This window comes from Mastigoproctus giganteus, chromosome 5, assembly GCF_048544385.1.
Source record: "Mastigoproctus giganteus isolate SK-2022 chromosome 5, ASM4854438v1, whole genome shotgun sequence".
NCBI classification, from domain to species: domain Eukaryota; kingdom Metazoa; phylum Arthropoda; class Arachnida; order Uropygi; family Thelyphonidae; genus Mastigoproctus; species Mastigoproctus giganteus.
In genome coordinates, this window is record NC_143579.1 from 18225517 (window position 1) to 18242057 (window position 16541).

At 33.7% G+C, this 16541-nt stretch overlaps 1 protein-coding gene across 1 annotated transcript in view; it reads left to right on the plus strand.

Annotated features, from left to right (window-relative positions):
• The first annotated feature begins 2165 nt into the window (after nt 1–2165).
• Nucleotides 2166–16541, plus strand: part of LOC150085214 (proton-coupled zinc antiporter SLC30A5-like) — a 111589-nt gene continuing 97213 nt past the window's right edge. Inside the window, exons 1-4 of the mRNA XM_090373868.1 lie at nt 2166–2229; nt 10267–10361; nt 12885–13007; nt 15708–15774. Coding sequence (XP_090229994.1) covers nt 2227–2229; nt 10267–10361; nt 12885–13007; nt 15708–15774 — 288 coding nt within the window. The 5' untranslated portion in view covers nt 2166–2226. The remainder of the gene's footprint in view (nt 2230–10266; nt 10362–12884; nt 13008–15707; nt 15775–16541) is intronic.

Here is a 16541-nt window from a genome sequence, read left to right on the forward strand (position 1 = left end):
AGCCCCATCCTTGTGTTTTTCACTTTCTTGTCTCAGGGTTTTCTCTGTAGTAACTCCACTGGATAATATTTTGTGGTCTTGTACAGTTTAACTTGTGGTGGTCTTTCGTCAGACACGATTCATGGTAATTAGCAGTTTTCTCCCCTCGAAGAGGTCCTGCGCATATTGAGAAAGTGCTCTGTATTCCTCTTCTGTGTCATTGAAGTGGGATTTCAGTCCTTTCGGAAGGTAGTGTATCTTTGTGATCAGAATGCCTCTGAGATCTTCATATTAGGGCAGTCGTAGACCAAGTGATTCCAGTTTTCGACCTCCCCACATGTGCAGTTGGGGTCCTCAGTGTGTTGTTGTGTTGTTCTGGCCGCTTTGCTACTATAAAGCAGCGATCACCAGGAAGGTTGCTTCCCAGTACCCGTCCACGCCACGTGGAGGCGGACCCAACTATATATGTACTAAACTAAATGTAATATTTCCAGCACCCATAGGAATAAGCGCGTCTTATGGGTGCAGCAGTCTCCTATAATCACGTACAGTGGTGAATACCACATCCACTGGAGAAAGTGCAATAGCAATGGATGCCAACAGTTTCCGTACTCAGGGAAGCCCAAATATGGGTACAAGCAGTTTAAAATCCCGTCTCTAATAAACTGGAGACCAGCGAATCCTGTCCTCTAAGGGACTATAAAAAAAAAAAAAAAAAACTGTTCCCAAGGGACAAGCATAATTAACAATTTTAGGAAAAGAAAATTAATGAACAAAATAATATTTTGCCCATTAATTTTTACATTTTGCAATTGTCTGTTCGTAATAATAATATTATTATTACGAACAGACAATTGCAAAAGTGGGCAAGCAAGATGACACGTTCAACAGAATTATCTGAACAGTTCAACAGAATTGATCACCTCAATAAATGCTAAACGCCGATTAATATGGCGCAAGGAGAGCTAATCCTGGACTGTAGAGCAGTGGAAAACAGTCCTATGGGCAGACGATTCGAGGTTCGCACTCTACCAGTCTGATGGCCTTTCCTGAGTGTGGAACAGTTCCTTCCTGACTGAATTCTCCCAATAATGAAGTTGGATGGAGGCAGTGTCATGGTATGGGGCTCCTTTCATGGTTTGGCTTGTGGCCATTAGTCATTATCGACAAAACTATGAATGCTGTGCAATACAAGGACAGCATGGACAATTATGCACTTCCAACATTATGGCAATACTTCGGTGAAGGCCCATACCTGTATTATCAAGACAACGTGCCATGCCATACTACTCGGGTCGTAACAGAGTGGTCATAACAGAGAGTGGACATACTGCTCGGGTTGTAACAGAGTGGTCATAACAGAGAGTGGACATACTGCTCAGGTCGTAACAGAGAGGCGCAGTGTGAAAAAAGTTGGATTGGTTAGTTCAGAGACTGATCTGAACCCTATTGAGCATCTTTGGGATGTATTGGATCGTCGAGTACGTGCACGTTGAGATCGCCCAAAGAACAAGGCCAAACTGGTGGCTGCGTTAAAGGCCGAGTGCAGGAACATGTCACCTGACATTTATTAAAAGCTGGTTTAGAGTATGCCGCGAAGATTGAAGGTCGTCATAAAAGCAAAAGGTTTCAGCACAAAATATTAAATAACACAATAAAATCGTTTTTTTTTTGTTTGTTTAAAGGCAGGTGTCCGGATATTAATGGCAGGGCAGTGTATGTCTAATGTGGACAGATATGTGGATAAGAGTGTTTATTATCCTATACACATTTTTAAAAGGTGTCATCTGGTGGTGGTGTCCACCGAGAATAAGTAATATAGTATTAATCTTTTATACTGGTGAAGCGTTGCTTATTCGAAGTAGTGCAATACGAGGCAGCTCGTTGTGAAGACATTCACATTAGATGTAACAAAAACATGCTATTTCACCTACTTCGGTGATTTACTACGAGCTAAAATGATGCTTTGCACTAACTTGCTAGTCCAGTAAATATCTCGTAGTTTCAAGCTTTCAGCCCTAAACCCTTTTTTAGTATTTTATTTTTGCTTAATTTGCTAAAAGGGATTTTCAACACTGAGTTGACAACACGTGGTGGTGTTATCAAATTACGTTAAAATGATGCTGAGGTCGAGTTGGATTAAGACATTTTGTAATATTATATATATTTTTTTTCCTTTTAAAACATTTTTATCAGTGTTATGTGTTGCTGGATAGACTGAACTGTAACTTTCAAGTGAAACGTGTGATGGTTTGTTATTGTTAATTTTTTTTTTTTAAATTAATTTTTTATTCATATGAGCATTTCTTTCACTGGCCATCCATACTGAATACGACGCGCATGCCAACTGTCATTCAACACTTACAATTATTATCAGCTGTACTAAAGAATTTTACTATTAATTTTTGGTGTTTCTGAACTTGTATGTCTGGAGATTTCAGATAATCTAGTCAAAAATTTTTACTCGTCATCTCGAGGTTTATGAACAGCGGTTTACACTCTTAAGTGAGCAGCTTTCAAAGGCGCAGTTGTGCAAGTGTACTTATTCAGTTTTAAAGAAAATGTGAAAGTCTGGACACTTAATTAAATGATTTTAAAAAGTAATAAAGCCAGTGGGTGGAAACTGTGCCACGGGAATGTACCAGAGGCGTAGTTTCCCACGTTATGGAACTGTACACTAGAAACTGGTATGTCTAGAATTTTTAAATACATTGTGTCCGGCTGCAGGTTTAACAAGGAGGAACCACCCGTTTACCGGATAAGTTGAAATTACATTAGCCTAAAGATAAATTAATGATGCCAACGGTTAACCTACAGGTCTACCGATTATAATCTCATGAACTCCTGATCTCATTGGCTTCACTTTTATTTTGTTAAATTTTTTAATAAACTAGTGTCAATATATAATAGGTAGGTGAAAGTTCAGATTTTTATTATTGCATATATTATTAAATATAAAGTGATTTATTTTCCATTCTCAGACAGGGAAAAAAAATAGTTTCTGCAAATTTTTCTTGTTTGCTAAGCAGATTTGACTGTTCTTTTCCCTTTACTATAACAGACAACAGTTGTGTTAATTTGATTGATTGTAATCAGATAAAACTTAAATGCTAATTATTTATCAGTTATGTATATTTGAGAGTCCCAGTAGCTTTGTATGACTTGTATGAATGTGGTAAGTGAAAACCATCCTAAGATTATATCAGATAGGATAAATATTTTTGTTCTTCACTGTCTGCTATTAATTTTGAACATCATTGACAAGGAAAACTTAAAAGATATGATTGTTTAAGATTGTGTGAAGTAACATTTTGAAGCCACAGCACACCATCTTTAACTATACCTCCATGCACTATCGGGGATGAGGGAGTGAGACAGAAATGTAATTACTAAAATGTAGTTTCCTAACAGTGTGATCAAATTCTTCAAAGGAATTTAAATATGATAAACTTGTCACTGTTATTTACAATGAACAAAGTAAAACTTTCGTCTTGAATTTGGTGAATTATCCATTTATTCTTCTTCTTGCAATATATATTTATATATTCTCTAGCATTCATTCCTTTTGGAAAGGAAAATGATGAATTGCTTGTGTGTGTTGGTTATGCAAGCAAATAACAAGGCAGTAGAATAATGTTCTTGTGAAAAGAGATGAAGGAAATACAAGTAGCACACTTGCAGGAAAATGTATCATCATAGATAAAAATAATTAACAAGTAATAATGAGTGCATAATGATATATAATAGCTTTATCATATTTCTATAAGTGTAAGACATTTTAAAAAAACTTTTTTTATATATTAAAAAGTTCTGTAGCACAATAGTTGTGGAATACGGATTTTACCCTTGAATATAGACACTTATTTTTGATACTAAAATCAGCTGCTGAAGTTATTAGTATTACTAACAGCCGCATGGTGCAAGAAAGCTTATGCTGCACCAACCAAAAAAAAAAAAAAAAAATCCGAACAAAACAATGATAAAAACAAAAAAAAAAAAATAAATAAATAAAATAAATAACTAAATAATAATAATTAATAAATAAAAAAATATATATATATAAATAAAATAAAAAAAATATAAATAAAAAGGAAATTAAACCTATCATCCTATGCGCTTCCCTTACCCGAAAGTACTATCCACTTTTTGTTGTTATACTGTGTTGTAAACACATGCTAGTGCCTTAAAAACTAATGATCTTTGTTTAATACATATAGGCTGAACAAAATCCTGTTTTGGAATAGAAAATTTGCTGAATAGGTCACTCATTTGGCATTATCAAAATTATTTTAAAGAAATATTTAAGAAAATAAACTGAAATTTATTTAAACAATTTTTATTTAGGATAAAATAAAAATATTAACCACAAGTTATATTAATACTGGAAATAGTGCAGTGATTATGATTATACAGGGTGATTATCAATTAATTTCCACTTTTGATTACTGAAATATAATTTGTATCAAAAAATAGTTTTTGCATTTTAATTTGTATATGCGGGATTTTTTTTAAACAATAAGGAATTTAAAATTTTATGACCAGGGGGCTAAGCTGTTTATTCTCTCCGGTAAATGAATTAATTTTTGCATTTGATATAAAAAGGAATGATTCTAAGATCAGAGAATTTGTTTGCTCATTATTCTTGTCCCCAATATAATAAGCTTGAAGGTGTAGCTCTAACTAAGTAACCAATGCCAGTTAAGTTTTTTTTTTTTATAAAAGTTCACCTAAAGATAAACACTTTTAATTAAAACTTTGTTACAAGAATGACAATAATGTTATAACAACCTTAGAGCATATCAAAGACAGAAAAATGTCTCAAGGCCTGTTTGTTTGAGAAGAATCATTATATGATGTGAGACATTTCAAAGGCTTCCTAAGCTTACTGGTTATCCCTTAGCATCAGAAAAAAAGTGATTAAAAGAATTTGAGGTGCAACAACAAGCCTGATCAGATTCGTTGAGATATCTAGTTCACACCATACGTCTCATGTGATGGATATTTCCCGTATTCAAAGACTTTAAAGGTTCCTCCACCTTTCCCTATAAAATTGAATATCTGTATCAGTTGGAACTGCAAGATCATCAAAGCTACCGTGATTTCACCCATTGGATGATTGACATGGTGCTGCTGCTGGAGCCATAATGGTTATTTAACATCCTATGAACAGATGAAGCATGCTCTCAACTTGGTGGATTTGCAATAGGCTTGAATTGCCAAATTTGAGGAATCACTCCACCCATTAAAAGTTATAGTAATGTGTGGACATAGCACATGCTGTTATTGGCTACTTTTTCTCTGAAATAATTAACAATTGGGGCATTTTGAACCTGCACAATTAATGGCATGTTATCCTAGCCCACTGTGGACCAAAATTATTCTAGAGATTTATTGATTTATATGGAAGCATAATTTTTATGTGGGATGGTGCTATGCCCCATATTGAAAATAATGTCAAACACCTCCTCTGAGGAACCTTCACAGAAGGTTGAATTATCAGTTACCATTTTCCGTGCCCTTGGCTTGGAAGATCACCTGACCTAATTCCATCAGCAAATCTTTGGTTGTGGGGATGTATGAAACACCATGTTTACAGAGATTTTCATTTAGTTCTGTCACATTTGAAGGATGCAATCTTTCAGGAGGTAGCATTCCATTATAAATTTTAGGCAGCCATTCAGGATGCAATGCCCCATCTTGAATGCTTATTAGCAAAAAATTCTGGATATGTGGGGATTTCATGTGTTAAAAAATTAGTTCAGAGTTGTTATAGATGGATAAAAAACTGTTTTTTTGATATTACCTATAGTTTGAGCTATTAATTTTTAAAGGTGGGAAAGGACATTATAACCACCCTCTATTTAAAAAAAAAATTACTTTTTTTAGTAAAAGGAAATGGATAAAATGATAGTAAATTTATGAAGCTCTGGCATAGACTTTGCATCCCTTTTTGGCTGCAACCAGGATGAACTTATCACAGTTATCAATGTGCATTGTATTTCAGTCCTCATCAAGAATCTTTCTTTCTCTCTCAGTGAAATGTTTGAAAACCTTGCAAAAACTTTTGTGAAAACCGACCACTCATTTGATTTATGACAGATTAAACTGTTTTGTGGTTGTCACTTACATTAGCTATGTAGTGCCACAACAAGATATATAGTCTCATCTGATAGATGAGTAGTCTGTACTTAAATTTTAACTTTCATTCTCTCATCTCATTCTAGCATCCATGATTTTGTGTTAGCATTGGGCCTTGTAAAAAGAGATGTCTAAGATTGATATTTCTTTGATGGAAAAATTAATATGATTGGGAACTCAATCTAATTCATGAAATGCTAGTGCAGTAAGGATTTTTTATGTTTGTCAACAGAGTGTTGGTGAATGTCAGTTTTTGTCACAAAAGTTATTGAGTACCTGTGTTCTTTAAAAATTTACATTGGTTTGTGTTATCTCTTGTATGTGTGGGAAGGAGATGTGATTGGTGAAAATTCTCAGAACTTGTAGATATGAGGATTAAAATCTCATATCCAAGCCAAAAATTTACAATGTGTGACATTGATTTTGGTGTAATAACATATTCATCATTGATATTTCAACTGACCAGGAAAATATTTTGTTTGGACTATGTTTAAGAGATGTTGGCAGGTTAGAAAAGTTTCTCACTTGAGCTAATGTATGAACCCAAAAATTTGCTTTTAGTCAGAGAGTAGTTGTTGTTGGAATGAAACTTCCATCTGGTGTTTTGGAAGTGGGTAGTTTGAATAAAGATAAGGAAGTGTTAGGTAGATTATTAAAGATGATCTACAAATGATGTGGCTTTTTTATGCTATGTAAGCTTGCTTCCTTGCATCATTTGGCACTGCTAATACTAATTTTCATCATTATGAATCAGGTTGTTGTATGATGATGATGGCATAGGAGTTATAATTTCTGAAGTTAAAGCAGCAAGGTAATTCCACCAAAAATTTTCATTTCCTCTAGTGTAACTGAGTGTTCACGTGTGAGGGCACAAGTTCATATTTTTTGAGTGACCATGTGTGACAAATAAATACAGTGCTGTTTCTCATATTCTACCTTGTGAACTCCTCTGACTATGTGGTTGTCCTGGAGTATGCAGAGAAAGTTAATTTTTTTTTGAAGTTTAGATGAATGTGTGAAACTTTGATTATCCATGCTGTAATCAATTTTGCATTTGATTATCCACACGGTTCTTTTTTTTTTTTAATATTGAACTCTTTTGCCCTGACATTACCATTATTATTATTATTTTTTGTTGCCCTAGAAACTATTGCATAGTTGAATGTTTGCTTGCCATAAAGCAAAAAACACTAGTTTATAGTATTTATTTGTATTTATAAAATAAATATATTTTAGCATTAGCAGTGGCATATGATGCAAGAAAGCAAACTTATACAGCATCAGCCAAAAAAATACCAATTTCTATTTACCTCTCCATCTGCTCCAAAAGTTTTTGTCTAGTTCTTCCTTGAATTTATTTAAGCTGTCTTAATTCCACAATGACAGATGGAAGTTTGTTCCAGCGATCAGCCACTCACTGGTGAAGGCAAATTTCTGCACATCTATTCTGTAACTGTCTTTCCTCAATTTGAATTTATGCTCCCTCAGGTTCATGATCTGAGCAAGAGGAAGAATCCCATCAGCATTGAGCTTGCGGAAACCATTCTTTAAAAATTCTTTAGGACCACAATGTTTGAATTTTTCCTTCCTACACCTTGTGCAATTGTTTTTGTTTAACCGGTTAAGTGTCACATTTGTTCTCTGCTCTGTACAAATCTCTCTTCATTTTAAAATGTTAAATAATATAAATGTGTCATTTTATATTTATGGAAAATTAGAACCAGTATATTGTACATGAAAACAGCTTCAACAGAAAAAATACAAAAGCTAATATCAGATTTTCTGTTTTTGTTTTAAACAACATGAAAAATTAAATTCATATATAGATAAATTTTTCTTGTAGGTGGTGTATATATAGTACTGTACATACAATTTGTTAATTTCCTGTGAATAAATTAATTTCTTTTGTAATTGAATATATATGCCTCTGCTAAAAATTGTGAATTTCTTGTGAATAAATTGTGTATTTGATTAATTGGCATCTTGCTCCCCATCATTAGCACAGATAATCAAGGTTCAACTGTATTTTAAATTAATTTTCTCTTTTTATAAAATCCTTAAGTTAAATGACATTAATTGCTTTCATCTTTAATACAAATTAGTTGACTCCCTATTTTAGGTATGAAGTTTTATTATTTGCTTGAGTTTGAATTGCTTCTAGTTACTTAGGTTGAGGGTACAGTATTATGATATTTTAAATTTTATATGACCCTGACATATCCACGAATGTCCATTTAATTAAATTGTTTTCTGGGTTTTTCCTCATTTTAATGCATATTTCTTTTTATTTATTATTATCTTATTCTATAAAACAGTTTTTTTTTTTCTAATAATAAAAAATTGTCATAAGTTTGTAATGAAGCAATAACTATAGGACATGTAAATATTTGATGTTAAGAACTTATTTTGTGCACAGGAAGTCTGCTATCTACAGGACATCTCATTATGAAAATATCAGATTTTCATGTATGTTGGCTTTAGCTCTTAGTCTTAATGTTTACTTAACTCTTTACATATAAATTTTCATAATGAAATTTATTTTTTCTGATAATGTTTTCTCTTTGTGTAAAGCATAATTTTTGAAGTTGCCATTCTAATTTTGAAGAGGGGCTAAGGTATATGTTGTTAAAATGTAATTAGTTTCATTTGTGATTAATTTGGAACCTTACTACCTTGTGTCAGCTCATGACAAGGGAGATTAGCACTCCTGACACCTCATGGTTCTGACGGACCCTGAAGGAGGAAGGAAGGAAACATTGTACCTGTAACACCCAATTGCACTCCAAGCTTAATATCCATGACTGCTGCAAATACTTCCTAGCTAATGCAGTTCCTCTGTGCAACATACTCTGCATTGAAATTGCTAAGATGTTCAACAGTAAAAAATATAGAGTACAAGCACTGTTGCATTCATTTTAACACGACCAAATTCTAATGGAGGTCTGCCATGGCAACATGTTCTTTTACTCTGCTGATTATTTCAACAGAACTAAAAAAACTCCTAGTGGTTAACACAAAAATAAATGTATACTCCTTCCAACTAAGTACAATTTTAAATTTGTCACTAAATGTTATATATAAATGGTTTATTAAGGCATCTATTGACTATAATACTGTTGTACGCAGTCTCATGTTAGTCTGTGCTTATATATCATGTTCATGTGATGCTGTAATGATTAAAACTGAATAAACGAAGTTCACTATTTTTATGCTGATTGTAGGATTACTGTTATAAAGTTTGCTCATTTGTTCCATTCACAAGATTAGTGAATGGACAAAAGGGTTGCTCTTACGATAAAAGCCTTAAGTTTTGCAAATTACAGTTTCTGAGACTAGGCACCTGCGAGGTGAACTGATTGAGGTGTATAAAGCCTTGAATAGTTTGAGCATGCTCAATGCTGATGGGATTCTTCCCGTTGCTCAGAATAATCGCCTGAGAGGGCATAAATTCAAATTGAGGAAAAACAGTTGTAGGATTGATGTGCGGAAGTTTGCCTTTAGCCAGCAGGTGGTTGATTGCTGGAACAAACTTCCATCTGTTGTTTGAGAAGTTGATAGCTTAAATAAATTCAAGGCAGAACTAGACAAACATTTGGAGTGAGTGATGGATGAAATGAGAAGGGTTTTTTTTTGCCTGATGCTATATAAGCTTGCTTTCTTGTATCATGTGCCTTTACTAATGCTAATAAAATAAATTTGCTTATAAATGCTTTATTTTCCTTAGAATTCCAAATTTATTTTTCTATAAAATTCAGTAAACATTTAATTATTATGGTCAGGAAAGGAGAAGGTTCAATGAGAGCATGAGCACTCAGAATATTTAATAATTTACTTATAAAATATTTGAGTAATATTTTTATTATTTGAATAACATATCTTATTGTATGAAAGAACATGGAGGGAGGGTTTCTGTTGGTGTGAAATTTAAGGTTCATTTTATGTTCTTAGTTCTCAGAAAACAATGCAAGCCTATTTTTGTTAGTTTATGAGAAAGCTCTTTGTATCTTGTGTGAGAGCTGGTGTGCATGCACACCAGCTCTCTCACTCGCACACACTGCTTGCATCACTGTGTGTGTGTGTGTGTGTACAAAAAAGGTACAAAATTTATGATTTATTTAACATTATATTTTATGATGTTTTTATTTGTAGATTATCAACTTAAAAGAAATGAAAAATCCCTCAGAGCACAATTATAAATCTCAAGGAGATTCTTCATCTGTACGAGCTATTTATCCATCATCAGTGTAAGTGTACATTTAAAAAGCTGTTTATAGTGGGCAATTAATTTTTATAGCAATGTATGGTTTGTAGAACCATACATTCATACAATCATTCATATAATAATAAGATGAAAGGTCAAATGGCATTTTATCATTTATCTATGGGAAGTGATAAAATTACATTTCTGTTTATTAAATAAAGGTTAAATGCTTTATTTCAGTTTTTATTTATTTATTTTTGTCTTACACTCCATGGGAGACATTGGCACTTCTCATTCATATTTGAAAAATTATAAGATATGAGAGATGTTTCAAACCAAATAAATATCAGTAGTATTTTTAGAGCATCATTACAATGAAATGGTGTTGAATGAGTTATAGTTTTGAGAGCAAGAGTTAGATGTGTGTGGTATCATATGTTGAAAAAAAACCCATTATTCTGTTTTTTCACAACTAAGGGAGAATTGTATTTTGAGTTTGAATGCAAATATATGTATTATTATAGTCAGCCTCACACTAAATATCATTGAGCCCACGGGGGTGGGGGGAGAGAGTATCATTTTCATAACATAAAGCATATGAGACATGTTTGTTTATATCAGTTTTATTTTTACAAATGCCACTTAAAAATAGCTGATATTTCAGAGTTTGACAAATAAGGAATTGTGGTCTGTGGTGAGATTTTCACATTTCATGTGGAATTATAATTAGTGACATTTATGGAATGTATTACAAAATATACTGATATCTGGAGGAAAATGGCCTTGTTTATTCTACACATGATCACCAGTTCAGAGGAGTTTACAATTATTTTGACAATGAATACAATCTTTAGCCATATTTACAGTTCCACAGATTTGAATCATGGTATGTTGCTGTGCTCTTGCACCTGACAACTCAGCTTTGTCATATGGATAAGCTCCACATGGTTCACCCATTAGTACATGACATCTGTTCTATATAAGGATTGATTAATATTTCTACAGGTGTTTGAGATACGATTACCCTTGTCTTTTTTTAAACCATTCTTGCAAAAATCTTTTGTTGGTATTCTGACTCTCCCTATCTTCAGAAATAGTATGAAATTTGCATTGTCATCAAAAATAAAATACTGTTGATGCCCGTATCAGGGATTCTTTTTGTATGACATTTTTTTATGTTTCAGAATTGGTTTCATATTCCAGCGACACATAATTTCAGTTTAATGGAGGATCAACCATGCAGAAACCTTTCAGAGAATGTCCACAGTTTATTTGTATATTCTAAACTTTACTACTTTAGGGAGGATTGCCAAAAAAAGACACATGATTCATTTGTTTTTGTCACTTACTGTTTTTATACAAAGTGAACTCTCTCTCCACATGTTATGTTTGCTTTATGGCTTAGGAAAAATGTGTTTTTTTATTTATTTTTTGGCATGTTTCCCATGGCAGAGTGAAAATGTAAGTTCTTACTGACTGCTGCTATAATAAGATTGGAAATTAACTGTAGCCTACAACTCCTAAACATAATGTAACCTTGACAATGCATCTTCATACACACCACTCGTACTGCTCCAGTCACTGTTTGGCAGAGTAGAGTCAGCAAGATTATACACTAGGTGGTCTAGATGCCTCCTAGAGAGTTTCCAGTAGGTTTGATCCAGTGGATTATCTAGTGGCTGGCCTGCAAACACCATTTTAGATCTGTACTCTTGAAATGTAAGGAAGATTAGATCTTTCCATGATGCCCACTGCAATTTCAAAAGACACCAGTCATACTGCATGTTGGAAGAGGTGGGGGTTGCTGGAGATTTTCTCTGGAGACTAAATATGGGTTTCACCACTTCAAGCCCCAATAAGCAAAGTAGTGGTATTGCTTTGGTTTATGAGCATCATCTACCACCTAGTATTGCCTGGTGGCACAGTGGGGGCAGCATTCCTCTGTGTGGTGTGGACATCACATCTCAGCCCCTTCTTACATTGAATTCATACCTGAGTGGTAACTTCTGGTAATGTGCAGTGTTTTGGACCTTGATATACCTAATGTTAATAACAGTGCCACCATTACCAAGGTGCAAGCAGAGGATTTTGTTATTGCAGAATGACTGGACTTTACCAAAATTTGGTCCATTAATGTGATTATGAACATCAATAAACACTTTTACATGCATAAGTAAATTGGGGTAATAGTAGAAACTCAGTTTACTGCAGTAGTATTTCAAAAATAATTATACACTAGGCTTAAAAATATGCCACTTTGGATTTTTACACCTGATATTGCTAAGAAAAGTCTAGCCTTCTTAATAGCTGATTTTTTTTTTTTTTTAAATGGTAAGAAAAGACAAAGGAGTTTTGGAACCTATAGTATTCTAATACCATGCATGTGGTGAGAAGGTTAATACATACTGGATTAATATCTACAGATTGTAATTTTCATCAGAAACTATTTATGAAAGAATTGATATGATGTTTTTAACTTGAATTTTTATTTTTATAATGAATTGTATGTTTATTTATCTTTATTGATGTGGTTTTCTTACCTTAGTGTTATTATTTATTTTTGCAGACTTACCCCATATGTTGCTATGCTCATTTTCAGCAAAGCATTTGTTGGCATTTGCTATTTTTTATCATATGACTTATTGAAAGTTGTCCATGTAGCAGAGTTTGTTTTTGTCACAAGAGCATTGTAAGTATTGTGAAATTTTTTTGCTAATTATTTAAAAATAGAGTGAATTCTGATTTATAGTGAAATTCCTATTTATTATTCCTGCATTTAGTGAAATCCTGTATTTAGTGAGTATTTTTTTTTTCTAGTAACAGCAGAAGTTCAATATAAACAATGTATTATTAACATTGTTTATATTTTAATAATACAGTATAATACAAAGCATCTATCCCTTTCTGCTAATTCAGAAAATTGCAGAATTCAGAGAGCTATTCAACTTCTTTAAACAGATGAAGAAGAATGGTTAAAAAGTAAACAAGAAATTCAGTTTGCAGTGAAATTTTATGCACAAAATTTTTCATATTGATTAAAGTAAATTAAGATTAACCATATTCACCCTTTCCATTCTTACCTACATATCCCTTTTTACTTCCTTCATATGCCATATTCAGTTTGTTAAACCTGTGTGTAATATATAGATATGCAAATGTAATTTACTTCTTATTGCTAAGAAACTTTTTACTCCTCCACATCAGAAATATTACAGTGCATCTGATCTGATGCTTAGCCAACAAGTTGAGTTACTTCTACATATTTATGTGATTTTATTAACTTCTTTACATTTTATTTTTCTACATGTAACATACTGTCCGTGGGTCGGTCTTCCTGTGTTGAAAGTAGGCTGCTTATTTCGATTTCTCCAAAATAAATTTTCCTTGCCCCATAAAGATCCTGGTTGGGAAAAACACTCATCACTGGTCTTGATTATGCTGTCCTTTATATGATTGCCACTTGCCCTAAATTGCTTTTGCCCTAAATTCACTTATTATAATTTAAATATTAACCATAAGTGAGCCCATTAATTTTTCCCATACAACAAAGTGATGTTGAGAATGAGTGCATTTTGTGGCCAAGGGAATCAATTCACCCTATCTACTCAAGTTATCACTTAAAAAGCTTCATGTAGTTTTCCATTTGAGATATCAGAAATTGCTATATTGTGTTCATGTATTCAGTATTTTTCATAAAAGAGGTTAGCCAGTAAATATAGTACATTCCTATGATATATAGGAATTTTGCTAGCAGGGAGAAGGAGGTGATTGTCCCTCTGTATAAGGCAATGGTCAGGCCACGCCTTGAGTACTGCGTACAGGTCTGGAGGCCTCATTTTAGGAAGGATGTAGATTTACTTGAGCATGTACAGAGAAGGGCAACAAGATTGGTGAGGGGAATGAAGGGATCCTCTTACCAAGAGAGGCTTAAGTTCTGCAAATTGCAGTGGCTGGAGATTAGGCACCTGCGCAGTGATCTGATTGAGGTGTATAAGGCCTTGAATGGGTTGAGCACGCTGAATTCTGATGGGATCCTTCCACTTGTTCAGATTACGAACCTAAGGGGGCATAAATTCAAATTAAGAAAAGACAGATGTAGAATAAATGTGCGGAAATTTGTCTTTAGCCAGAGGGTGGTTAATTGCTGGAACAAACTTCCATCTGTTGTTGTGGAAGTTGATAGGTTGAATAAATTTAAGGAGGAACTGGACAGACATTTGGAGGGAATGGTGTGATTTTTTTTTTTTTTTGGCTGATGCTGCATAAGCTCATACACTTGCTTTCTTGCATCACATGCCACTATTACTACTACCACTACTACAGTATTGGGCATGACCCCACACAATTTGTCTCATGTCAACTTTGAATTTTCTCTTTCAGCTTCATGTTATGTAAAGGGATTTTTATACCGCTGAAATAATTGAGTATTATTTCAATGGTATAAAATATTATTGAGTATATTCACCAAATGAAATGTAACTTCATCAATGCAGTATTATCACCATTAGTAAAAATTTATAGAATTATCTTTATTTTTGTTTACACATGAATGTGCAGTACTGCTGAAGGTTCTGTCCGAAATTTTTTGGTTGGGGGAGAGAACCCTTGTGCTTCCATTGCATTGATTCTTGCTTGGTTTGAGGATTTCAGTAATGAACCCATGTTTCATCACCCGTAACAATTCTGGAGATGAAAGTTTCAGGATCCCTTCCATAAAGCTATAAATTCTCCTTGCAACACCATACTGTGAATTGCTTCTGCACAAGGGTTAGAAATCTGAGGATCCACCTTGCACTGACCTTAATCATCCCCAAATGTTCATGGAGGATGGTTATAACTGGTCCCTCAGATATGTCATATTCCCTAGAGATTTAGGACACCTTTAAACATTTGTCATTCAGCACAAGGGTTTCCACAGCCTGGCACATTTCTGGAGTTGTTGCTATCACAGGCCTTCCTGAATGTGGATTACCTTCAGTGGACTCTCTACCCCACTTGAATTGTTTTTACCAGAATTTCACCTGATACTCTGAAGGTACACTGTTGCCATATATGGCCACTATCCTTTAATGAATGGCCCTGAGTGAGAAACTTGATGACTGAACAATGCTCCAATTTCAGCAAATCCATAATTTGATACAGTTGTCTTTCTTTCTGTTACAGCAGCACAATCTAAAAACATAGTGGGATCAAAATTAGTATGATTTAAGTTGAGATATGTAGCAACATGATAAATCAAGAATCATTGAAATATAACTATGGGAAATACCTTAGGTAGATAATTTATTGAATATCCCTTGTATTTAGTAGTTTATTAAAATGAATTCTGCAATCTCTATATAATTAAAATTATGTATTTAATAAATTATTTCCTCAATTCAACTTTTAGTGCCTCACTTGCTTTGGTTGCAATTCAGAAACCATTTTCTTCTGGAAAGAGTCTTGATGGACACCAGGTATGTTTGTTATTTGATAATTTTTTCATTTTGGGATAACTTTTTTAAAAATGAGTAAATATTTGCTATTGCGGTTGACATGATTATTTTTTTTTTATTATAATCTCAGTTGGTACAGTAGACTGTCAAAATAATGGCACCACAAATAATGGCACATTGAGATCGGATGTTTACTTACAGCACAGCCTTGCAGTGCTGAAAAAATGAAAATGGCAAGTCACGTGATTACTATATTTGTGTAAATTCACCATTTCGAAAGTGAATTCTGTACTGATATCATGGATTATACCGCTGTTTTACATTTGTTTTAAATTAAAAACCTGTCACTATGGCTCCTAAAGTTAATAAACCTCATACAGAGAAGAAAAGAAGCACAACATTAAAGTTTAGTGACAAACTTGATATAATCTAAACTATTACATTATGGTCACCCAGAAAGTTAATTCATATACCCATATGTATTGTGTCTGTACATTGCATGTGTTCTCTGGTCAATTTGCCTGTTTTTCCGGACAAAAAAAATCCCAGTTTCTGGGGGGGGGGGGTACCTTGCTATCTACGCCTGAGACAGACTAACTCAGCCATGGAGTGAAAAAAGCCCATAAAATTGTGCACAGGTAGCACAATACAGTGGTATTGTGCTACCTGTGCAGACTGGGTTTTATCTCATTGAGAATCTGGGTTTTAATCTCATTGAGAATGGAGGAGTGTTTTGGTCCATTTGCCCACTGCAATCAATAAAGAAAATAGAATGGAGTGTAAATAGG